General features: G+C 32.9%; 1 protein-coding gene across 3 annotated transcripts in view; it reads left to right on the top strand.

Moving 5' to 3' along the window:
* The first annotated feature begins 13,022 nt into the window (after positions 1-13,022).
* Positions 13,023-26,167, top strand: part of LOC117909411 (germinal center kinase 1) — a 28,911-nt gene continuing 15,766 nt past the window's right edge. For all 3 annotated transcript variants that reach the window (XM_034823449.1, XM_034823448.1, XM_034823447.1), the window contains exons 1-3: positions 13,023-13,138; positions 13,561-13,809; positions 17,851-17,907. In XM_034823449.1, the coding sequence (XP_034679340.1) occupies positions 13,715-13,809; positions 17,851-17,907 (152 nt within the window). In that variant the 5' untranslated portion in view covers positions 13,023-13,138; positions 13,561-13,714. The remainder of the gene's footprint in view (positions 13,139-13,560; positions 13,810-17,850; positions 17,908-26,167) is intronic.

Here is a 26,167-nt window from a genome sequence, read left to right as displayed (position 1 = left end):
TTCCTAGTAAAATTATATTTTTTTCCCCTTGATTTCAACATTATAATTTAATAAAATCGAAAATAAAAATTTACTTAAAACTATATCTCAAATAAAAATTTAATATTATTTATCGGACTTTAACACATTTAAAAATTAATAAATATTTAATTTATTACAAATTCAACTTAACTTCTAATCAAAGTACTCGAATTCAAACCTAATTCATTTCTATTTTTTTAAAACTCGAGCTAAGTTCTGTTATGCCAGCTTTGATTGGACCAAATTATATGGGTCAAATTTTAGATTACATTGAGCTAAACTCACGTGGAAGGATTTTTTAACTTTATTTTTTTTATTTTCTCTATCAAAATTTAAATACTAAATAACACATTTTGATTATAATAAAAAACCATCTATTTATATTTCTAAGCAAATAAAGCAATATATAATACAATTAAATTTAATATTTTTATTTTAAAATAGTTAAAAATAATATTAATTGATGTTACTGAGTAAAATAATATATGATATAAATGTTATAAAATATTAAATTCCTCTCAAATTAAGGTTGAGTTGCATGAACTCTTACCTAAACTCATAGGATTTGAGGCTTATCCACTCAAACCTAACTTGAGTGTTAAAATAACTTATCCAAGCCCTTCCAAATATCACATTGGATTCGGGTTAAGTGGGACCTACCCACCTAAGTATTACCCATAATTATTTGTTTCTCGTTTTAACTTTTTGAAAAAAAAAAAAAAAAACAAAATTTTCTTCACTCCGCAATAAATATTTAAATTTTTTTAAAATAATAATTATTAAAAATGATTATAATGACCATCACAAATATGTTTTAAGCTAAACAAGGTGATATAATACTCAAAATTTTGATCGGTTTAAAGTTGAAACCCCAAATCCACTTAAGTATAATTATACTAAATCTAACCTTATTCGACTTCATCCTATTGAGAATACATTGATTTTTAAAAATACTCATCCTATATATCGTCGTTCCAAATAATTGTATTTAGCAAGATCACCGTTGATTTTCAACACATTTTTTCAAATTCTTTATATTATACATACTAACAAAATATCATAAATTTTACAATTATGTCAAGCTTTCATAGGGTTTAATATTTGTCAAGAGACTTTGTGATGGTGATTGAAGATGAGAAGATGCATTGCATGGGCGTTCAAAGGGAGAAAGACTAGCAATCAAACTATTTTTTAATTTAATTTATACGAAGGGTTTGTGGGTCAACATTTTATTATGTTTTTTATTTTTAGATTATTTTTTATTTTTTTAAGGAATGCATGGTGATTTTATTTTTTATTTTTTATTTAATTAAGGTGGCACGTGTACCGTGAATGCTTTTTTATTTTAAATAATTAATATATTTATCATATAGTTATTTTAAATGGACCGAGGAGACAATGGGGACTTGTAATGACTTTCTACAATCTAATTATGTATGGGTTTTTCATTTGTCTATTTTTAAGTGGTGAGTTTTATGATAGATCGTAATTTTGGAAATTTAGAAATAGGAAAAAAATCAAAGAAAAATTATTGAAGTTTTTAATAAGTTTGAGCACTTTAAACCGTATAGATTTTATCTACTCTATGTTTAAATGACTCTGTCTACAAAGTTAAGAGAAGCTTATATTTATATAACGTCAATAATTTCTTCTCCTATATGATGTGTGATATCGCAAATGTTTTATAAAAATAAAATTAAAAGAATTATGTGTCTCTTGTTATTTAAATTATCATAATTTATTAAAGAGAAAAAATATTTTTCAATTATATTATAAGTATGTAGATGTATTTAAAAATTTTCCCATAAAGTTGCACCTTCTTCAAAAAGTGACTAGTACAAGATCACCCTTCACGGATATGGAAGAAGATAATCAAGAGTGGGGAGTTCATTTGACTAACTCTTTTTCGACGAATAAATCAAACGTAAGCAATTAATAAGAAGGTAATTATACGAAGATAATGTAAAGATAAATAAATAAATAAATATCGACTATGATAAAACATGCGACCTTGATCTACTCCAATCTTAGGGTTTTATATTGTCTTGATTTGGCCGGTTTGAAAAGTTTGACCTTATTGGTTGTTGAATAATCCATACTGTCTCGAATTTTATTAATGGATCGTCAAATAATGATTATAATATCCTTAATTTAAGGATAAGACTCGTGCACATTGTAATTGTGAGGATGAACTCCATTGCATTAGAAATATATTTTATCAAAATATATGTTACAATCATTAGTCTGAATAGTGTTTAAGAAAACAATAGTTTCGAGTTTGAATTGCTCAGTCCATCTTTAATATATGCCTTCGTATGAGACGTAGCTCTTAATACAATGGATCCTATAAATAAATGCTATTCAAATAATAAGAATTTTATTAAATATAAAATATTTTTTTTACATAAATCAAAATAAAAAACTTTTATACATGAAGCTTTGATTTAATGATTTTAATCAATAATTTTATTTTATTTTATTTCTAACAAAATTACCCAAAATTATTATGAAATTCAAGAAGGGATGTATCAAAGTATCATTCAAAATCTAGTTAAGGCATGAATTACATGTGATTTTTTTTTATTTACATTTTTCATGTGTTTTTCATTTAAGAAACTTCCATTACAAAATGTATTATTTTAATTTTATTATAGATAGTCAAACTTTTAAAAATGAAAATGTTAATATTAAAATTATTTTTACTCAACTTTATTTTATTTTATTTTTTATAATTTCGTATGCATAGAATATGAAGAAGAAAAATCAAATATTTAATTTGCAAACTATATTTTTCACCCAAAAAATAAAATATAAAAAAATTGAAGAAAATTAAGAGCAAGTATACTAAAATGAGATCATTTTTTGACTTTCAAATATGAATTAAAATATGTTTTTCAAAATTTATCCCTAAAACAATTCTTTAAAAAAAGTTTATTTTGACAATATAAATATATATTTTTTTTATCCAAATAAATGGATTCCAAGTGATGGAGTGTAAAGGTTTTTTTTTTTTAACAAAAAAATAAATAAATTCATTCCTCGTACTAAACTAATCTTTAAGAATTTATTTTTTAAAAATATTTTAACTATATTTTATTTTTATATGAACTTTGATAAAACAAAATATTATTTATTGATTTATTTAATTTGGGTAGACATGAAGATCTCACAATCACGTGCGGTTGGCACTTTTATGCGTGCCAAGCCAAAGACCATTGAATATTAGGTCATTGTCCCACAATATTTTAAGGGCAATGGGACTATCCAATGACAAAGTGGCAACTATACCCACTTCATTTACATTCAACATACCTTGAGCATAAGGGCAATTTTGTCTTCCCACTATATCTAGGGACCCAACATTAGCTCATTTTTGTGAGTAAAATTTGACTAACTTAGAATCACATATCTAGGTCTCATTAATTTTGTTGGAACTCTATTTTGTTTGGGCATACAAATTAACAACACAAAATTTTATCATAAAAGTATAAAATGAAAAAAAAAAAAAAAACTTCAATTTTCAAATGAAATTTCAATTATTTTTAAATGAATTTTGATTTTTTTTTTTTTTTTGATTCAGAGGAAGTAAAATTAAATAATTATTAAATAAAAGTTAAATGGATTTAAACTTCTTTTTTTTTTACCTTTCCTTCTTAGCTAAAGTTTTAAGTGAAACTTGACAAATCGATTCAATATGACAAAAATCTACCATATTAATTTGATTTTCAATAACTGACAAATTTAAGAATTAAGAAAATTGACTTAATCAATTTAGATTTTGATTTCTTTTTCTCCTAACCAATAAAAACCAAACCAAACTAACATTCTCAAGTCAAATAAGCTCCAAATATGCTCTTCTATCAGTCAAACTTGTCTCCTACCAAAAATAATATGTTGTTGACTTTTATATTATTGTTATTATTTAATATAAATTCTTTAACAAAATTATCTAAATAAAAAATAAATCCCATACTATGTCACATGTAATTTCTCAAAATTAAATATAAACAAAGGGTAAATCTACTTTAAAATAATTATTTTGAAGGCACTAAAAAGGAATTACATAAAAAAAAAAAAGGCCTATATTATGAGATATAATGTGAAGAGATATTAAGGCTTTTTTTTTTATAGTATTTTCACAAACGGTTTCGAGAATAGTTTAGAAACTACAAAATATTCCAAGTAATATCAATATTTTCAATATTTGCTCCAAAAAATAAAATAAAAAAAAAACCCAAAAAATACCTCAATTTTTTTTTTTTAAAAAAAACTTGTTTTCAAAATAAATTCTAAAAAAAAAAAATGTTTTCCATAAAAGTTTATCAAATGTGTTTATGAATTAAATAATTATTTTATATTAAAAAAGGGAGAATATTTTCAATAACAAATTTAAATTGGTATCTCAAATCAAAGTTAGGTGTGACCCATGTTTCATGCCTACAAAATATAAATATACTTTTTTCCATCATAGACTAAGAAGATACCTATAATTAAAAAAAAATAAAAATAAATAAAATAAAAAGGGAACCATGAAATTCGTGCTTGACATCCACCTCCAAACCCTCCATTTCAATTTTTTCATAAAGCATGTCCTCTTAAATAGAAAAAATTTCAATGCGATAATGTTGACGAGACCGCAAAATACAAAACACGAGAAAAACAACATAAAGTTAAGATTAATGATTTTTCAAGTTAGTTTGAAAGTGTTTTTGTTAGGACTATAAGATCCTATTTGGTAGTGATTTTAGGAAGTGCTTTTAATTTTTTTAATATTATAAAATTTTTATATTTCAAGTATTAAAAAAACTAAAAATATTTTCTAAAATCACCGTCAAACACACTCTAAGTGTTTTCAAATATCTAAAAATATATTTTATAAAAATTAAACATTTGATTAAATTTTAAAAATCACTTTCGAGTGATTCTCGTAAAACTTTTTTTTTATTTATAACGTTTTTGTTAATAATGCTTTTATTATAAATACTTTTAAAGGGAATCGTTTAGACCTCGTTTGAAAGTGATTTTAATTATAAAAAAAAAACTTTTATTTTGCAATGCTTTTGTTAATAATGTTTTCATTATAAACACTTGGAAAATTACTAGTTTTTGGAAATGTAATTAAAAAAAAATGCATGAATAGTATTTTTGGTAATCCACTATATAATAATAAAAAAAAAATGAGCTCTAAAAGTGTTTTTGGGATAATCAACTATTAAGTGTATTTTTCAAATTTTTAAAAGTGTTTTCTAAAATTTGCCAAATACCTAATTTTTCTTCCAAAGTGTTTTTTACTACAAGTGCTTTTTAGAAACACTATTAAATAGGCTCCAATAAGTAATTATCTAAGAATCACTTCAAGTAATCTTCTATAGTTTTTAAAATAATTTTTAAAAAATTGTCATTCACGAGGAAATGCTTTTAAGTTCTTCTAGAAACACTTTTAACCTCTCTCAAATGGGCTTTTAGAGTTTGATATAAACTAAACAAAAAGTATTTTAAAGAGTGTTTTTGTTATTATGTTATATGATAAAAAAAAAAAAACTGATTTTTGAAAGAATTACGTGATCCTCTATATTTTTGAAAGTGATTTTTAAAAGTTTGTCGAAAATCTAATTTTTATAAAACAACAATGTTCTCATGTATTAGAAAACACTTATAATTGTCTCAAAATCACTTTCAAGAGATTGTTTTAATTCAATTGATTCTTCGATTAGTAATATTAGGGGTTTGTTTGATAGTAATTCTCTAAAACATTTATAATTTTTTAATATTTGAAAAAAATCTCATTTGATAAAACTTTTTTAAGTGTTAAAAAGATTAGAAACGTTATACATGATTAGAAACCACTGATCTTGTCGTATTCATTGAGTAGATTTTGCTAAAACTTAAACAAATTTTAAACCTCATATCAAACATGGAACTTTTAGGCCATGTTTGGTTGCTAATAATAATATTTGATAGGGTAATAATATGATAATATATCATATTACACATGGTTGATAATAAAATAAGATGTCATATACCCCTATTATATGTCATATTCAACTAAACATAGCATAAGATATGATAATCCTAATAAATATCATATAGATCATAAATTAATTCTTCTAAGAAAAAAAAATTAAAATTATATTTATGAAATATAACATAAAATAATACTAATATGAACATGCAAAATGTTTTTATAAATCTAATAACATAATATACTATTTTTATTTATAAACTTTTTAAATAATGAATATTATTAACAATAAATAAAAATTACTTAGTGATAAATTGTAGAATAATTTTCAAATAATAATAATTATGAGAAAGATTCTATATTTTTTTGAATAGTAAATATTGAAATGCAATATAATTTATAGTTTATTTTTTTTATTCGGTATACAAACTAAACATAAACATGATATAAGAGTGCATTTGATCATGTTTCTAGAAAACAATTAAGTGCAAAAATTAGTTTTGAAGAAAAAATAGCAGATTGATGAAATTTAGGAAACACTTTTAAAAATTGAAAAACATATTTGATTTCTCTAAAGAATACTTTTAGGAGAACACTCATATTAAAAACATTTTAAATAAAAATAATGTTAAACTCATATTTGATATAATCTTCCATAAAATGAAATCTTAATATTTGTGTATTCTATTGATAATAATATTTTAAAATATGTATATCCTATTATATCTTGTCAACCAAAAATAGTCTTAGTATTTGGATAAGTCTTACTTTCATTATTCTCGATAAAATAACTCCATAACATCACCTTTTGAAACAATTCATTTAGTTATTGTTTGGATACACTTCATGTTTTTTATTTAGAAAAAAAATATTTATAATATACAATAATTCTTAAATATTTACTTTGAAAGGATATTGATAATGTGTTAATTTATTTTTTCTTTTGTATTTCAAAATTTAAAAATTTTAAGAATATGAGGGCATGTTTGGTAATTGTTTTTAAAATAATTATAAAAAATAGTTTTTGAAAATTGTTTTATAATTTTTATAAAATTTAAGTATGTTTGAAAACTCAAAATATTTTTAACACATTTTTAATATTTTTAAAAATAATTTTACATCTAGTGTTTTATTTTCAATCATTCTATATATTTATATAATTATTTTTTAAAACAACTATTAGAAAATAAATAAAAATAATTAAAATATGTTATATGAAAACACACAATTTTTTATTTTAGAAAATAGAAAACTATTATAAAAAATAATTTCAAAATATTCCCTACATTTCTACTATTGTTTGGTTTTAAAAATAAAGGGTAGAAAGTGGATTGCAGTGAAACTTAATTAGAGGAAAAAATGATTTCACATAGTATTATTGGCTAAAGACTATATTTTAAATAAATATTAATTTAAAATTTTATTTTGAATACAAAATTAATGTTATTAGTTATTAACTTATTACCAACTCAAACCTTCAGAGTCACGTGCAGTTGTCTAGACTGTTGGGAGTCCCACGCGTGTCAAGACAGAGACTCATTTAATGTTTAGGACACCGTCCTACAATTTGAAGGGCAGCTTGCATCTCAATAACCAAATGACAAATATACCCACACTATTTTCATCTCATATTCCCCTAGTCAAAGGGCACTTATGTCTTCCATCATATCAAGGGTCCCAAAAATAGCTCATTTTTGTCAGTAAAATTTGACTAGCTTAGCATATATCTAAGACCTAGGGCACATTAACTTTGTTGGGACCCTATTTTGTTTGGATATAGTAATTAAGAAAATGAAAAATATGTGTAGAAGAATTGAAAATTTATAATTTTTGGACACAAGTTTTTCAAATTATTATTATTATTTTTAATTTGATATTATAATTTTAAAAAATAAAAAACAACAAAATGAACAAAAATTATATTCTAAATTGTATGAAATTTTAAAAAAATATTTTTTAAAAAAATAAATTTTATTTGCACTGTAAAAGACGTTTGTTATTAGCTTTAAGATGAGTACGGTCTAATTTCAATTAATAAGCTAAATCTAAAAAACAATTAGAGCAGTGGATTGAGTACAATGTATGCCAAACTTTAGGTCAAATTCGCCTTTCTCTTTTTTTCTTTCACCGTCCAATCCTATCTAGGGTCATATCGATTTTTAAAATCATGATCCTTTTGCATTATATCATCTCTTTTTACACTTCCCAACCGACTCTTGTCCTTTGACATCTTATTTTAAATCAAATCATTATGCTAAGTCATCATAATTCAACAAAGACATCCTAAGCAAAAGTCATGAACATGTTTAGATTTGACTAGTGCATTAACATGAATCATTAAGTTAAGTAGACAAACAAGTTAGGATTAGTTTTGTGAGATATTTCAAGATCCTGTTTGTCTTTATAATCCACTTTAATCAATGATGTAATAGTAGTATGTAATCATATCACTTGAACTAAACTTTTCGGATGCCATTCGAGATAATTTGGTTTTTGGCTCTACCTGGACATTGAATCTAAAGCCAAACCAATGATTTTAAAATAACATTATTGATATATTAAAAGTTCTATTTAACATGATATAATTTTTTATCGAACATATTTTAATCGTATCAAAACATTTTAGATTTTTTAGAAAGTTTCAAAAGTTAATTCAAACACGACATAAAACTATGAGATACTATTAATCCCAGGTAATGATAACCCAAAACCAACAAACTTCAACTATTCTTGCTTTGGATTTGAAACCTTATACGTAAATAATCGGCTTCATTTGACTAGTTCCTAGGTGAGGTCATTTCATGTTTTCATGCAAAAGAAAAAATTGGACATGGCAACTCATCTTGGCCAACTAGTGGGGTCTCACTAGGGGGACAACTTCTTTTACCCTTCAAAAACTTCCCATATATCTTCCTTTATGGCCTTAGTTTTCCCCATGCTTCACCATTATAATGATAAAACCCTAAGAGGAAATGTTCATGGGAAAATTTGGAAAGTGGATTTGATGCTGCATGAAACAAGGAAAGTTGGCATGCAATGAAGGAAGTGTCAACTTTTGGCTCATCTTGGTATAGCTAAATTATAACATACTAGACCTAGTTGTTTGACTCCGGCCCATGGTAAAGTTAACCTCATAGTATTGGTATCCATCAAAGTGAATGAAACAACCTTCACCTAGAATTTAGGTCGTTTTGATCATGTTTCAAAAACAGTTCTCGATTATTTTCAAAAACAAAATTATATTTGAAACTTCAAGCGCTTATTTGACAACATTTCGATCGATTAGTTTCAATAATAAAATTTTATTCAAAAACTCAAATAAAAAAATAATTTTCACAACTTGTTCATTATAAAGATGATTTACACATATGTATACTGTAACAGTTCTTAAAATATTTTCAATTGTTACTTATAACACTTTTCTCAAAAAAATGGTTGTGAAATGTATTTTTTATGTTCGAAAATTATTGTATGTTAAAAAGATTAAATCTATGTTTTTTATTTTTTTCGGGTTTTTCTTCGGGATACATGTTAATTTTTCTACAATATCACATTTCTCTTAATCCATGTTTAGAGAGCTACACGAGAGAATCCAAATGTCTATCACCATTGTTATATAAATCAAATCTCACTCTAAAAGTTATGCTTATAAGCCCAATCACTAACCCTTAACTTCTTAATGCAGGGTGCAATTGGATCATGCATAAGTACTATTCTCAATCTATTTCTATTCTCCTGTGCTAATCGCACCAAGCAATCATTTTCCCATGATAGTGATAGAAAATTGTCATCAATCACAGGAAAATGCAAAAGAAGTCAAGAATAGTAGCAGAGAAATTTCTCAAAATCTTCAAAAGAAGTTTGTCAGTATATGGTGAATCAATCTTCACAATAATCTCCTAAAAGGTGCTTTAATTCCCTAACTTTGCCATATCTTGTCAGCTGTGCAATCCTTCCAGTCTTGCATGGAATGTAATCCACTTTGGAGCTTTAGCTGATAAAGTTGTACAGAAGAAGAATCTGTAAAAAACAACTGCCAATCAGAAGCTTTGAAGAGGTGGCATGAAGGGCTTTTAGAACAACCAAACAGACCCCAGATTAAAAAAAACAGCAAAGCTCCCCCAGTAACATGAAGTTTTTTGTATGGGCCGTTGGCCCGAGTGAAATTACACGGGAAAGAAAATAAAATAGATTTAAAATTCACTCGATTTTATTTTATTTTTTATATAAAGATTAAATCATTTAAAAATATTATATTAATTTTTTTAGTATTTTTTATATTAAACCAAATATAAGAAAAATATTTTTCCAAATGCATCAAAAGTTTCACTTGGACATTGACTTGAGTTTATGCATTAGTTTTACTTTATAAGATTTTGCTTTAAGTTTCTATTAATTGTTTGGTTGCTAAAAAATTTAAAGGAAATAAAATAAAGAAGAAGAATATAAGGAAAAGAAAGATAAGAAAAATTTACTAATTTTTTTCTTGTTTGGTTGTATGTGGAAAGTTTAAGAAAAGAAAATTAAATTATTAAAAAAATTATTTTTCTTATATATTTTCAAATTATTTCATCTTATATAGAAAAAATAAAATAAGATATAAAAATAATTTATTAATTTTAAATCTATTTTTAATTTTTTTTTCACATTTTTCCTTTTTTTCCCCAATTTTTTTTTGCAACCAAACATGGCTCAAGTGTTTTGATATTAATAAAAAAAAACCTTTAATAGTGTTTTTATTGTTTGAAATTAAGGTTTTGGCTTCAACTTCAACTTTCAATTAAAGTCAAAAATAGAAAATATCTCATGAAAGAAGGCCTAAGTATGTTTGGTTAAATAACTCTATTTAAAAAAAACTATTTTATTAAATAATTTAGTAATATTATTAAATTAAAATTATTTAAAATAAAAAGTTTAGAAAAACATAACTTTTTAATTATTATTAAAAAAATAGGGAAGATAAATAAAAGGAAAATAAAAAAAGTAAATTTAAAATCAATAAATTATTATTTTTATGTATTACTTCAAACTCATTTTTATCTATTTTTACTTTTTTATATATAAAAACAAATTATTTAAAAATATATAACTTTTTAATTAAATTTGATTTTCTTTTAGTAAACAAAAATTGTTGCATTTAATATATTTTTCTTAGTAATTTTTGACTTTTTATCATAACTAATATCACATCAATGGTCTATTATAACTAACATTGTATTGATCACTTTCGACTTTTCAACTACCTATGATCTAATTGTCTTATTGAAATCGAAAAAAATGAAGTTTTCAAAGATCTTTTATCGTAAAAAATATCAAATAAAATAAAATATAATTAAAAACTTATTAAATTTTAAATTATTTAATTCATATATAAAATAATTAAAATAACAGAATTGAGTTTAAAGTAACATATAAAAATAATTTATTGGGTTTAAATTTACTTTTTATTTTTCTTTACTTTTTTTCTCTTTCTACTTTTCTTTCCCTTACATTTTCCCTCAAATTTTCAGACAACCAAACATCACAATAATAAAATTTCTAAAAAAATAATTTAAAAAATAAATAAAATAAAAAGACTTCCCTAAAGAAGTAAATGTGTTCTCGTGATTAGAATTCCATCTTTTATGATGTCCTTAATTGTCATTTTCAAAGGTCACATTTTCAATTTCATTTTGGTTGCCATATTTTTTCTCTTTCTTTGCAAATTCTCTATGATTCTACCACTATTTTGACATATTTTTTCAATCCATCTTCAATCAACATCAAGATTTTTGCACAAAAATTTTCAAACATGTGTGAGATTTCAAGAATTTTGGTCACACCCTCAACATCGTTATTAAGTTGCGTTTGGCACCCGGCAATATGGACGAAAATGAAGTTGAGAGCAATCCAAATACTAGTGAGTGTGTTTAAATTCCCATTAGAATTTTGGGTCTTTTTACATTTTTAAAATAATTTTTCTATTTTGATTTTATTACAAAATTTTAAATTCAATTTATATAATATTAATCAAACTTAATTCGAGTCTAATAAATTCACTTTACATAATATTATCAAAATCTAATTTAAATCTTAAAACAATCCTACGACTTCACCACTGATGTTAGATGTAGATGGAATTGAATTAACAACTTCTTACAAATAAAAAATAATTGTTAATAAAACATGAATATTAATATTGTTAAAAAAATCCTAAATTAATATTTTTAATTAAAATTTTAATATTGTTTTAATATATATTATAAAATATGGACTTAAATTGCTTCAATATTTTATGACTCAGGAAAATTTTTAAACAATTACTTACTTTTTATTAATGATTATTGGCTCAACCAAAAAGACACAAAGATGAAAAAAGTTTAAAAATTATGATGGAAAAAGAGAAAAAAATAGCGTCATTTTTAATCAATTTTTGTTTATAATTTTTTAAAATATTATTTGGATTAGCATTTGAGTTTTAAATTAATTTTAAAATTCATTAAACTTTTTAATGAATTAAATGTTGTTTAATTTGAAGTTTATTTGTTTAATATTATTTTATAAATATAATTACGTGTAAAAAAAAACTAATGAAGTCATTAAAGTCGAGTTTTAGTCAATAATTTTTTTTATTATGAATTCAATCACTTTTTTTTAGTTCCCTATTTTTCTAGTATTAATTGGACCCATTTATGTGTTTTCAATAATATTTAAAAATTAATAAATTCAATATATTAAATATCATTTAATTTATAATTTATTATGTATTTTTTAAAGATTTTTTAAAATTATTATTTTATTTATCCATATTTTTTTAATATATAAAACCAACATCTAATTATTCAGAAAACCATTATTTATTTCACATTATTTTTAAAAATTATTTGGAGAAATTTTTTTGCCTAAATTGTTATAAATTTTAAAAAATGGTTTTTTGTTTTTAATTTTAAAATTTGAAAAAAAGGAAAAGAAAACCAGACTATCCGGTCCAAAACCGGCTGGACCGGTCCAATATTCCACAGGCGGAGCCAATAATTATTACAGAGAGAAAAAAAACTAAAAAAAATGAGGAAACTTCAATCTCTGTCTTGAAGCCTCCGAGAAATCTAGAGAGAGAAAATCCAGAGAGAAGGATCCATGGCTTCTTCTCATCAACGACTACAAACCTATTAACAGGTGAGTCCCAAATCTCAATCTCTCCATCAGAAGAGCATCACTAAACCATTAAAAACCCTAGAAAAATTGTGTTCACAAACCTCATTTTTGAAGCCACCTATTGCGTTGTGATTTCGCTTTCATTTGGTTGTCATCCAATGGAATCCTTGGCGTTCCAGAACCCCATTTGGTTGGGCTGTCATTTTGGCGAATCCTACTTCCACCTAACAAATCTTGGAACTATATTAGGCCTCAGTATGGGTTTGTCTGATTCAGGAGCTGCTTGCATTGGGATGTGAATTTTTGCCTTTTATTTTGATTTTTTTTTTCGATTTTTAGATCCCATAGTGTGGTTGGTTTGGTTTTGTTGTGTGTTTTTTGTGTCTAATTATGTGGAAACATTCCTCTATTGAATGGCTGAAGTGTTGGAAATGGTGTTTCAGATATGGGATTTGAAGCCAATCTGGGAATTCTTAGCCCCATTTCATGAGCACTTGATTTCCATTTCAAATTGGAATTGGGTTTTGGTTTTGAGGAATGTGGTTTCTTTGGCATTCGGACTGAGTGGCTGTGGAGAGCAAGGATTTGTGTGCAAACATGGCTGAAGCTGCGGCAATAATGGATGCGACTGGGTCTAGGTTTAGTTCATTGGAGTTGATCGGAAGAGGTTCATTTGGTGACGTCTATAAAGGGTCAGTATTGGTTTTTATTGGTGCAATATTTATTTTTCTTTGCTCTGAATTGCATCTCACTTTAAGGCGAGTTTTAAAGTATTTAGGGTTTGCATTACTCGCTGCTAACACACAATCTGAATTGCAATCTATTTAATAGTCAAGATTATTCCAAGTTTCATTAGAATAGTAAAAGAAGACCAAATCATAATTCTGAGGAAGAATGAGAATGTCAATACATTCAAACACATTGACCAGACAAATATATGGCAATATCAACAAAAATCGATTTGTGGAATATTCTATAAAGCAACGAGAGAAAGACTACAAAACATGAGAAAATCTACATAAAACTTTTGAGATTGTTAATACGAACACTAGCACATCATTTGTAGTGAAAATGATCAAAAGAATGCATGTTTGATACACATTTTATGTGTAGGATTAAGACTATTTACAGTGTTCTTTTTATTTTTTTTTTATAGGCAAAGATGAAACATATTAAAAGCACCAAACAATAGGGTGTGCAGAGGTATATATGGTGTGTACAAAAAGGTGCCAAAAGGTTGACCAAGGCTAAGAGATAAACAAATAACAATTCTCCCTCCTTACTTAGAACTCAACCAATTAATAAAGTCCAACATGGACAAGGAGCTATCCCCCATGTACGCTCTAATCCACTTCAAAAAGTTGTACCAAAAAGGATTGTTTGATTGCTTGATCCGCTTTTTCAGAATTATCAAAAGTTCTCCTATTTCTTTCTTTCTTTTTGTTAGACAACCAATTTTCCTAAAAGTTTAAGCTTATAGGATTTGGGTCTGTAATGTGTATTATGCTCTTTAACATTTTTTTTTCATTAGTGCTCTTTAACACCCTTTGTTATGTGTGGCCCCATATCTACACGTGGAGAAACACACCAGTCCATAAGCAAACAACCACAATCAGTTTTTTTTTTTTGATAACCGAGGAACCTTCCATGGCAAAGCTCTTAGGACTCTTCATGGGGACCCAAATCTCGGAGTGTTGACCGCTTCGGAACAACCAACATCTGGTAAATTCATGGTATTATCAGTGGCAGGAGTCGAACTCAGGACCATGTGCCACTTACTAGGACCGTATTTCCTAGTGTTTGCCTTTACCAACTGGACTACCCTGACGGGTAACCGCAATCAGCTTTTTTTAGGCATACATGTAGGTTTAATATATCGGGGAAATAAATATTATCTAGTGAGGTTAAACACATGACCACTCGTCCAATGAGACTTTGATGCCATGTTGGAAAACTAGTTTTCTTAAAAACTTCCACAATGTATATCATACTCTTTAATATTTCCAAATGGACCCAAATAAGCACAAAGGAGTCGCTTTCCAAGCTTTCTTCTTTTTCTTCTTGACAAAAGATTTTTACTAGCTTAAAAAGACATCTCTTATTGAGGAGCGCATTACCCATTCTATCCCAAAAAAACATAAATTAGTTCATAGCATGACTACTTTCGAATGATAAAGGAGGATGTGATCAACTGTTTCTTCTTCTCCTTTGCACATATAACATCTATTTGAAATATTCCATCCCCCCCCTTCCCTTTTAAGCCTGTCCAATGTCAATATCCTTCCCCATTTTGGAAGCCTAAGCGAAAAAATGCAGCCTCATCGGGGCTTAAGGATTCCAAATTATGCTTGTGGGGAACACCTCAAATCTTTCATTAGATAAGGATGAATAAGGGGATTTAATTGATAAATTTCCACATTTTGAGTTCAATCAAACCATCTTATCCTCTATATCTTTACAAATTGTTTGCCCATGCAATCTCCTACAAAAGGCCTCCACCCCATCTAGCTCCCCATCATGGATCTGTCTTGTGAACCTTGGGTTCCAACAACCATCATCCCCTTCTTGCTTCCATGCCTCGGCTACCCATGCTTGACGATGGCTATTGAGAATAACACAAGGAAAGCCTCTCTTAAGGGTTTGTTACCATACTATTTGTCCATCCAAAACTTCACCTTCTTCTCATTTCCCACTCTGAAAATCATTCTGCTCTTAAAGTCCTCTTGTCTACTTCTGATAGCCTTCCACATGCCCATCTCATACCCTTCCCTCACTCTTTTAGAGCACCATCCCCCCTTTTCTTGAAGTGGAAATGATTGTACACACAACATAGAAAACATTCTGTTTCGTGGGTATAGGTATGGGTATCAAGCATCGGTTTGTATCTAGATGTTCAATTAAATCTTAGGGTATGGGACTTGACTAAAGATGATCCAAAAGTGCCTATCCAAAGAAAAAAAAAAACCTAAAGATGATCCAAGAGTTGCATTTGTTTGTGTTGCACACTGTATAAAAAGCTTAAAGTGGTTGTCATGACATAGAACTTAAAATACTGGACAGATCAGTATTTCAAAGATCCAAACTTAAACTTAGTATTAGGTTAAATAAAAACTGCCTAACACGGGAGTCTATAATAACTGAATCCTAAGTGAAACCGTTTTTTCCCCTTCTTTTGTCTTCATTAGTAAGCACGCACTTCAAGGTCCGTGGACAGTTAGTTGAGCCTTGAGTCAAACTGGCTTGCCAATGATTTGAGGGAGAAACAACACCACATGAACATCCCAATGCCCTGTACCACCTTTTTTCTCTTGAAATCTCCTTCAAATTTCATATCTCTCCTAAAACCCACTCTTTCTCACAACCTCTCAAATTCCATCTGTTCTCTCCCAAGCCTCTCTCTTAGGTTTCCTCTCTCTTTTGAACCCTCTTTCTCTTTATCTCTGTGCAATCATTCTTCAGCAATAAAGACTCTCTTTAGTGAATTCATCCTCAATGAGAAAAGCTCTTCCCCTTTGGTGAATCCATTTTATTCCTTAAAGAGAAGCAACTTACAAGTAGCCCCTGATTTAAGTTCTCCGTCATTTTTCTTGTCCATTCCAATGACCTTTACCTCTCCCTTTCCAATTTTATCTTCAATTGTTTAGATTAAAGTACATTTTAATTATAGTTTTTAAGAAAAAATTGTCAAATTTGTTTTTTCTTAGAAACTGCTAAATTAGTCATAGATACTTGCGTTGTTGTATGATGTATTATATTTATAATATAGGATACTGTTAAGATAAGATACATATTGGTGATAACTATCCTTTTCATAAAAACATATCATATTGTGTATCATAATTTTTTAACAATCACTTTTTTTCAAAAGGCATCAGCAAAAAGGAACAAAAACAATTCTCATAAAAAAAGGAACAAAAACAATTCCTCTCTTTACGTGTACTTTGGGGCAAAATTACCTTTTTGCAACTTTTAAGCCAAAAAGCTCTTATCTGGATCCAATATATGATTTTTCCAAGATGAAAAAGATGCTTGAGTCTTTAACCAATATTCTTTTGGTTAAGGCTATGCATCCTTTTCAAACAATTTAATATAAGACTAGCAGCTCCCTTGAAGTTGCAGGCGTGGCAGCCCACAAGGCCAAGCTTAAGTGGTAAAGAGTTAGGGTGGGGTTGTGGCAGATTCCAGGTTCAGGTTTCAACAGGCATAACAAAAAAGAAAAAAAGAAAAAGAAAAAAAAGGAAGAAAACAAAACAAAAGGAAAAGAAAAAAATGTTTACCTATAAAAAAGAAAAAAAGAAAAAAAAAGTTGTAGGCTGCAGTAGTTGGTAATTCCTACCAATTGAAGTGGGAGTTAGAACTCCTGCCTTCGATGACAATTCAGTCAACTGTAGGAATACAGGCTGGTTAAATAAACAACCAAAATCTTGTCTATTGAATACCGTTCATGTATGTTCAATTAGTTAACAGTTAACACCCTGCTTAACATGCAACTTCCTCTCACATTTGGATTAATAAATGGAGGAAAGAATAAACAGATGGGGAAGTTAAACCCCAACCTTCAAGAGTCAAAGCTTTGATACCATATTAAACTAGCAATTGAGTTTAAGTTTAGGCTGTTAAATAATGAGTCAATAAATATATCAAGCTGGTTAAGTTGTTTATTATTGAATCTGTTTTGGGAAGTCTGCTTGCACATGAGGCCAGTGGCCCCTAATACCTCTTCTTGTTTGCAGGTTTGATAAAGAGCTTAACAAAGATGTTGCTATTAAAGTAATTGATTTGGAAGAAGCGTGAGTATCTAGTTTGATACTTCTGTTTTTAGTATTTTGTTCTCTGTTCATTGATTTAGATGCTTGCTCTTCTATGAACTTCTTGTTTATTCAGGGTTTTTGTTTGTACTTTATTGAGATAGAAACTGTGTTATGTATATTAGAAGTTCTTTATTTGATGATGATAATCACTCTACATTAGGGGAATTGAGGAAACCCTTTTGTGAAGGCATCACCACCCATGGCACAAAATGTGCAATGTTTTTGTTCCTGTTTGATTTCATGAATTTGAAAAGTTACAATTTTGATAGATTTTGTGGATTGGTTAGGCTCCCCGTAGGGTGCGGTTGTTTGTATGTGTTCCTGCCCGTATTGGTTTTTGTATATGTACATATCGTGTATATCTTTATTTTAATACATTACCCTTTTACTTGTAAAAAAAAAATGAATTTGAAAAGGTGCAATAGAGGAATGCTACCATTATTGGCACATGCCCAACAGTAGGACACCCTTATTCATTAGAAACTCTCTATGATACTTCTTAACATGTTCCCTGGTTTCACAGATATTTCGGGAGTGAAATACTTATCTCAAAGTGTTTTTGTTGTGATGATAACCTTTACTGCTTTACATATAGGAAATTTAGTTAATAAGGCTTGGATGGCAGACCTCTAGGAAGGAGAGGGTGTTCTTGGTGACTGGTCATCACTGGTCGCCTCACTTTCCAAGAAGCTTCCATGATAGAGGGTTGGAGGTGGTGTGTGCTTTTCTTCTGTGTCTTCAGTCGGCTCTGTGCAAGTAGATGTAGTGATAAGTTTTTTTGTACAATGATGAGGAATGGTACTTTGTCTTGCTAATCTTTCTATGGCTTTTTGGGTCTGAGGTGGTTGGGGCCTTTTCCGAAAAGGGACATTTGGTCTCCTTTGGTGCCATTCCAAAATCACTTTTTGTCCCCAAGGAAGCTATATGGGTGAAAACCCTTGCAACATACGAACTGATGAAAATGGATGGTCTTTTGTTAACTGGTGTTGTCTTTATAAACAGGATGAGGAATTGGCTAACCATATCCTCATGCTCTGTAGATTAGCTTAGCTGGAAGTTTGTGACTTTTGTAATTTTCTCTGTTTGGGAATTCCTGGGTGCTTCCAATTTCCAGGTCTTTGAATGAGTTGTTGCTGGGGAGGAATAGGAGTTCTATTGGAAGGTGAAGGGCATTTCTAGTGGCTTGCTCCTTTGTGTGTAGTCTGGTCCATTTGGAAAGAGTGAAATAGAAGAAGCTTCAAGGGCAAGAAAAATTTGGAAATGTTGGTGAAAAAATCCACCTTAAATTCTTTGTTTTCTTAGCCTGCAGTTTCCCCAGATTGTAATGTTGGTTCCTTTCTAGATCTCATTCATGATTTAGGTAGAAGGTAGGGTCTGTTCTTTTGCTTTTTCTCTTCGATGTGCTTATGATAAAGAATTGACGGTCAGTGATGTAGGTTGGTCCAACATAGAGGTAGACGTTTGGTTAATCATTAGAAGCTCATATCAGCTGCATGCTCTATGAAAAGGAGACAAGTAATTAGGGAATCACCCAAATGACATGTAAGGACATATCTTGCAAAAATGAATACACTGTTCAATCAGAGGGTGATAACCCTCATGCCCTTATCATGAAATGGATCTTTGGAGTTTCCATCTCCAATCATGGAAGAGATTTTAAGATTGAACAGATAGAGTAAGCTACCAATTGACCTGTTAAGAAATGAGCCCATAATGTATACCTTCTCTCATGTGGAGAGACAAATCGGCAGTTATGGATTTAAAGCTAAATAGATAGGAGAATAAACTGTTGGAGAGACTTTAACTTGAGGCTTCTAGTTAATCATAGCTTTGATACCCTTTTAAGTTATCAATTAACCTAAAAGCTTAAATTGTTAGGAAATTGGCCCACAATGTGTACTGGGCTAACACTACATAAATTAAGTGCCTTGTAACCAAATATTTACATAAATCAACATTTAAATGCATGAATAAGTTCCTTATTATTATTATTTTTTTGATGGCTAAATAAGTTACCCCCAAAGTACACAGGATGTGACGGCTTGTGAATGGTATGGGGAGGAGTCGTTTTGTGGTGGAGTCCAAGTCGTTTGAGATTGAGGTTGAGGAGTCGGGTGGAAAGTTGAAAGGATGCATATGGGAGAGATGCAGGGGCTTTGATTCTTGGATTAGATTTGGGGAGGCTAGCCTTCGTTGTCTGTTGGAAGGCATTGAAACATGTTGTAGAGAGGCGGATGATCAAAGATGGGCTATTGAATGGTTGGAGGGAAACAGAAAATTCAGAATGGAGCGACGGATGAACAAAGCAGGGAGGTTCATCCTATGCTCGGTCCGAGATATGGAAGCAAAAAGATACAGCATCATCTTCCCTGAAGGGAAGGGTCAGGCCAGTGGATGGAATTTGTTGGCTGAAAGGTTGAGAGGGCTGGGAGTGATTCCGACAGAAGGATTAAAGCCCACCAATATGCCAGAGGCTCCGTTGAAGCCGAAGGGAGTCCTGAAGGTTCAGTGGAAGGAAAAGAGGGTGGAAACGAAATCTTATGCAGATGCTGTTAAATCGACTCCGAGAAGGGTGGGTGAGTCAGTGTGGTTAGAGGTAGGGATAAAGGGGTGCGTGGTAGACTTGAGCATCTGAAACATTGTCTAATAGGAAGGTGGGGTTCTATCTCAGCTCCTTTTCCTGAGTTGGATTACATTAGATTTTGGACCCGCCATAACTGGGAGGTTAAGGGGAAGTTGTCTATTGTCGGGTTGGGTAGGGGTATTATGTTGTTTGATTTCGAGCAGGCTCAAGAGGCTGAGAGAGTTCTGGCTAGAGGCATAAGGAACATTAAGGAAAATTGGCTTTTCTTGGACAGATGGAATCCTGAGGTGGGGTGTTCCCTTAAGGACTCTTTTGCCGCAGAGTCTTGGGTTAGGGTGGTCGGGCTCCCACTCCATCTCTGGAGCTTTGAGGTGTTTAAAAATATTGGTGATGGGTGCGGAGGATTTTTAGCAGTGGATGAAGGTACCAGGTCTATGTCTGAGTTGCAATGGGCGAGGATTTTGGTAAAGCGTGTGGATTGGGAGGTCCTTAGCTCTGTTCATATTGTTCTGGGGACGGGGTGCTTTTCTCTTCATCTATGGTGGGAATCTGTACCTTGGTTCTCGCAGGTGGTTCCGGCGGGAAGCGGCTCCGGGAAGGGCGGGTTAAGGTCAGGGGAAGAAGACGCTGAGTCTCATCGGGTGGATTGCTGTGGGAGTCAAAGGAAGGGGGTGGAGCAGTTGGGGGTGCAGGTGGAGGTACAAGACGTGGCGCGTAATGGAGGAAATCCACTTTTTCACTCTGATGAGGCCCCTGCAGAAGGGACTGTTGAGAAGGGATGGGTTGATGGCTCAGCCGTCCTAGTGGGAGGGGGTAGGGAGTCCCCTCCTATCGGTATGGACATCAGTGGAAGTGGGCTGGCTGGCCCTTGCAGGAGCTGCGGCCCGTCAGCTTTGCTCTGTGGGGAGGCCCAAGACTATTGTCTTGTTAGCCGGGTGGGCTTGGGCCGGGTTCCAAGGCCCATCTCCCTTTCCTTAAGTGATGGTGTTTCGGGTGAGGCCTGTGGGCCAGGTCAGGCTGATGAGGGGGCCTTTTATGGAATCAAGCCCCCAGTCTCGCCTCCTAGGGCTCGGGATCTGCAGCCGCCTCCCAATTCCAAAGACGCAAGTCAAGTTGCAAGAGGAGATGACGATCCTCTCGTTGGATCGCCGCCGCATCCCACATCCAAAGGCGCATGTGTTGCAAAAGGATATGACGATCCCCTCGTCGGGCTACCGCGAGACTCGATGACGCGAGTTTCCTCTCTGTTGATGGATCGGGGGCTCGTGACTGACGAAGCTCTTTGCGAAGAGGCTTCCAGGTACGCTGTTCTCTGTCATATTCCTATGGGGGGTCGGGATTTCTCTTCTCCTTCTCCTTCTCCTTTCGGTCGGATGCCGTTGGTTGAGGGGTCCATCGGGGTTTCGGTTTCTGAGGTCAACGAAGAGGAGCAGTCTCCGCTGAGTATCATCCTGGCTGACGGTAGCAATGGGGTGCTAGCCCCTAGGGGAGAGAAGCCAGTGGCTGGAGAAGGTCGGGGGGAGGAGTTTGAGGGGATGCTTCAGGATCTGGATGGGGGCCGGTGGGACGACAGTTACCTGGCGAGGTTTAGTAAATTCTTGGGCTTCTCCACAGACGGTTTTGAAGGCGAAATTCTAAATCTGCTCCTAAGGACTAAGAGAAGAAGAGAGCAAAATTTGAAGAAGGGCTCGGCAGGAACCACTAAGTTTGACAGGGAATTGAAAAAACTTGAGTGGTCTATCAATTACTCTGGGGCTAGAAAGGAGAATTCGGTGGCCAGAGTTGGTGGGGATAGAATCTTGACAGTTAGATGAGGCTAAAGATTCTATCCTGGAATGTCAGAGGGGCTAATGACAAGAATAAAAGGAAGGTTATCAAGGCCCTAATCAGATCGCAAAAGGTGGATTTGGTGTGCTTGCAGGAGACCAAAATCCAACAAATGTCCAAAGGGGTCATTCACAGTCTTGGCGTGGGAAGATTCTTAGGTTGGGGAGCTGTAAATGCAAGAGGGGCAGCTGGAGGGGTGGTGGTGTTCTGGGATAAGAGAGTGTTGGAATTAGTAGGCCTGGAAGCGGGAATTTTCTCAATCTCGTGTCGGTTCAAGAACTGCGAGGATGGGTTTATGTGGTTTTTCACAGGGGTTTATGGTCCTACTTCGAAAAGGTATAGAGAACCTTTTTGGGAAGAGTTAGGTGCTATTCGAGGTTTGTGGCCTGATCCCTGGTGTATCGGTGGGGACTTCAATGTTATTAGATTTCCCAGTGAGCGGAGTAGAGCAGGAAGACTGTCTGGCTCTATGAGAAGGTTTTCGGAGGTGCTAGATGAGTTGGCTTTAAGAGATTTGCCTCTTCAGGGGGGTCCTTTTACGTGGTGTGGGGGGTTAAATGGCCAGTCCAGGTCAAGACTGGATCGTTTCCTGATTTCGGAGGAGTGGGAAAATCATTTTGGTGGAGTTTCTCAGTGCACTCTCCCTAGGCCTGTGTCTGACCACTCCCCAATCCTGTTAGATGGGGGTGGAGTTAGGAGAGGTCCTATTCCTTTCCGTTTTGAGAATATGTGGCTGAAGGAGGAAGGTTTTAAGGAGCTTCTGAAGGGCTGGTGGCAAGGTTTTAATTACAGTGGCTCTTATAGCTTTGTCCTCTCAGAAAAACTTAAGGCTTTAAAAGTTAAGCTGAAGAATTGGAATAAGGAAGTCTTTGGTAAAGTGGGGGTGAATTTGAGGATGGCTTTGGGCAAAGTTTCTTTCTGGGATGAGCAGGAGAGGCAGAGAACTTTAAACGAGCAGGAGTTAGAGGCTAGAAAGGAGGCCAAGGAGGAATTTAAAAAATGGGCGATTATGGAAGAAATCTCGTGGAGGCAGAAATCAAGACAAATTTGGTTGAAGGAGGGAGATAAGAACACGGGATTCTTTCATAAGATGGCGAACTCTAACAGTAGAAGGAATTGTTTGAAAAAGATTAAAGTCGGAGGTATCTGGCTTTTAGACGATCAAGATATTCAAAGGGGAGTGGTGAGGGCCTATCAGGACCTGTTATCGGACCCTGGTGGCTGGCACCCAAGTATGAGCAGCTTGGAGTTTGATAGAATTGGTAGAGAGGAGGCTGCCAGGCTGGAGGAGATGTTCTCCTTGGAAGAAGTGTACCTGGCCCTTTCGGAGCTGAACGGGGACAAGGCTCCTGGTCCGGATGGATTTCCCATTGCCTTTTGGCAGTTTTGTTGGGATTTTGTCAAAGACGAAATAATGGGATTATTTAAGGATTTTTTTGAGAGGGGGAAATTCGTTAAAAATCTTAATTCCACGTTTCTGGTCTTAGTTCCCAAGAAAGGTGGGGCTGAGGATTTACGTGACTACAGACCCATTAGCCTAGTGGGTGGGCTGTACAAGATTCTCGCCAAGGTTCTAGCCAATAGGCTAAAGAAAGTAGTGAGTAAGGTGGTGTCTCCGTCCCAAAATGCCTTTGTTGAAGGAAGGCAAATCCTTGACGCAGCGTTAATTGCAAACGAGGCCATAGACTCGCTGCTGAAAGGGGATGAAGCTGGTGTGTTATGCAAACTGGACCTGGAGAAAGCTTACGACCATATTAATTGGGACTTTCTGATGTCAGTGATGCAAAAGATGGGTTTTGGGGAGAAGTGGGCTGGCTGGATCAGGTGGTGCATCTCTACTGCATCCTTCTCGGTTCTGATCAATGGCTCGCCAGCGGGATTCTTCCAGAGCACCCGAGGGTTAAGGCAAGGGGACCCTATTTCCCCCTATTTATTTGTCTTAGGAATGGAGGCCTTAAGCTGCCTCATTAACAAAGCGGTTAGGGGGGGCTTTCTTTCCGGATGCAGATTAAGGGGTAGGGGTGGAAATGGGATTCAAGTATCTCATCTGTTATTCGCGGATGATACGCTGGTCTTTTGCAAGGATTCCCAAGACCAAATGGCTGTCTTAAGTTGGCTTTTAATGTGGTTTGAAGCCATTTCTGGTCTGAACATCAACTTGGAGAAGAGCGAAATTCTGCCGGTGGGAAGAGTTGAGAATGCTGAGGCCTTGGCTTCTGAATTGGGCTGCAAAGTGGGTTCTCTTCCTTCCACCTACTTGGGGCTGCCTCTTGGTGCTCCTCACAAATCGGTGGTTGTGTGGGATGGTGTGGAAGAAAGGATGAGGAAGAGACTTGCTTTGTGGAAGAGGCAGTTCATTTCTAAGGGGGGGAGAATCACGCTCATCCGGAGCACTTTGGCTAGCATGCCGATTTATCTTATGTCCTTGATGCGTATCCCAAGGGTTGTAAGATTGAGGCTTGAGAAAATCCAAAGGGACTTCCTTTGGGGTGGGGGTGCGTTGGAAAAGAGGCCTCACCTTGTAAAATGGGATGTGGTTCGCTCTCATAAAATGAAGGGTGGCTTGGGGATCAGAAATTTTTCTACCCTCAATAGGGCCTTGTTGTGTAAATGGAGCTGGCGCTTTGCGGCTGAAAGGGAGTCTTTTTGGAAACTTATTATCAGCACAAAGTATGGGGAAGAAGAAGGAGGGTGGATCTCTTGTGAGGTTAGGGAAGGCTATGGGGTGGGGTTGTGGAAGGAAATCAGAAAGGAAGGCGGGCTGTTGTTTAAAAACGTTTCCTTCACCGTAGGGGATGGTAGAAGGGTGAAATTTTGGAAGGACATTTGGTGTGGTAACATTCCCCTTGGTGAGGCATTTCCTTCTCTGTTTGCATTTGCGGGTTCCCAAGATGCGTGGGTAGAGGATTGTTGGGATTCCATAGGGGATGTGGGGGGATGGTATCCTCGTTTTACTAGATCATTTAATGATTGGGAGCTGGAGGCGGTGGCGAGCCTCCTTTCGGTCCTTCAAGGTAAGAGACTCAACGTTGGGATGGAGGATAGTGTGGTGTGGAATGCTTCTAAGAATGGGATATTCTCTGTAAAATCTCTGTACAATACTCTTGATTCTGGTGGTGCAGTCCTGTTTCCGTGGCGAATCATTTGGAGTCCTTGCGTGCCTACTAAGGTGGGTTTTTTTGCTTGGGAAGCTTCTTGGGGGAAGGTTCTAACCCAAGATCATCTCAAAAGGCGGGGCTGGTCTCTAGCAAACAGATGCTTCTTATGTTGTGATGATGAGGAGACAATTAACCACATCCTTATCCATTGCCCCAAGGTGAGGGTGCTGTGGAATCTTGTGTTTACGTTGTTTAGAGTTAATTGGGTCCTTCAGCTCACGGTTAAAGACACTCTCCTTGGCTGGTCCGCTTCCTTTGTAGACAAGAAGCGTGGGAAAATCTGGCGGGCAGCCCCTCTTTGTTTATTTTGGACGATGTGGAAAGTAAGAAATAGGATAGTGTTTGATAATGAGGCTTTGTCGGTCCAAAGATTGAAAGTCTCTTTCGTTTGTAATCTTTTCTCTTGGACGAAGTCTTGGTTAGATGGAGAGCCCCGTTCCTTATTTAGCTTTGTAGATTGGTTGGGCTCTAATTGAGGGTTGGTGAGTGTAAGCTTCTTTGTGCTTTTTGTTTTTGGGGCTTCTCGTGTATACTCCCTGTATGCTTCGGGTTGCCTTCTTGCTACCCTCTTTTAATGAAAATTTTTCTGTTTATCTATCAAAAAAAAAGTACACAGGAGATATAAAATGGACACCTAAAGGAAGGCCTTGAAAGAGAAGTCACAAAATAC

The sequence above is a fragment of the Vitis riparia genome, chromosome 19, assembly GCF_004353265.1.
Source record: "Vitis riparia cultivar Riparia Gloire de Montpellier isolate 1030 chromosome 19, EGFV_Vit.rip_1.0, whole genome shotgun sequence".
NCBI classification, from domain to species: Eukaryota; Viridiplantae; Streptophyta; class Magnoliopsida; order Vitales; family Vitaceae; genus Vitis; species Vitis riparia.
Note: the sequence above shows the minus strand (reverse complement) of the source record. Positions and strands in the feature narration are given on the sequence as shown.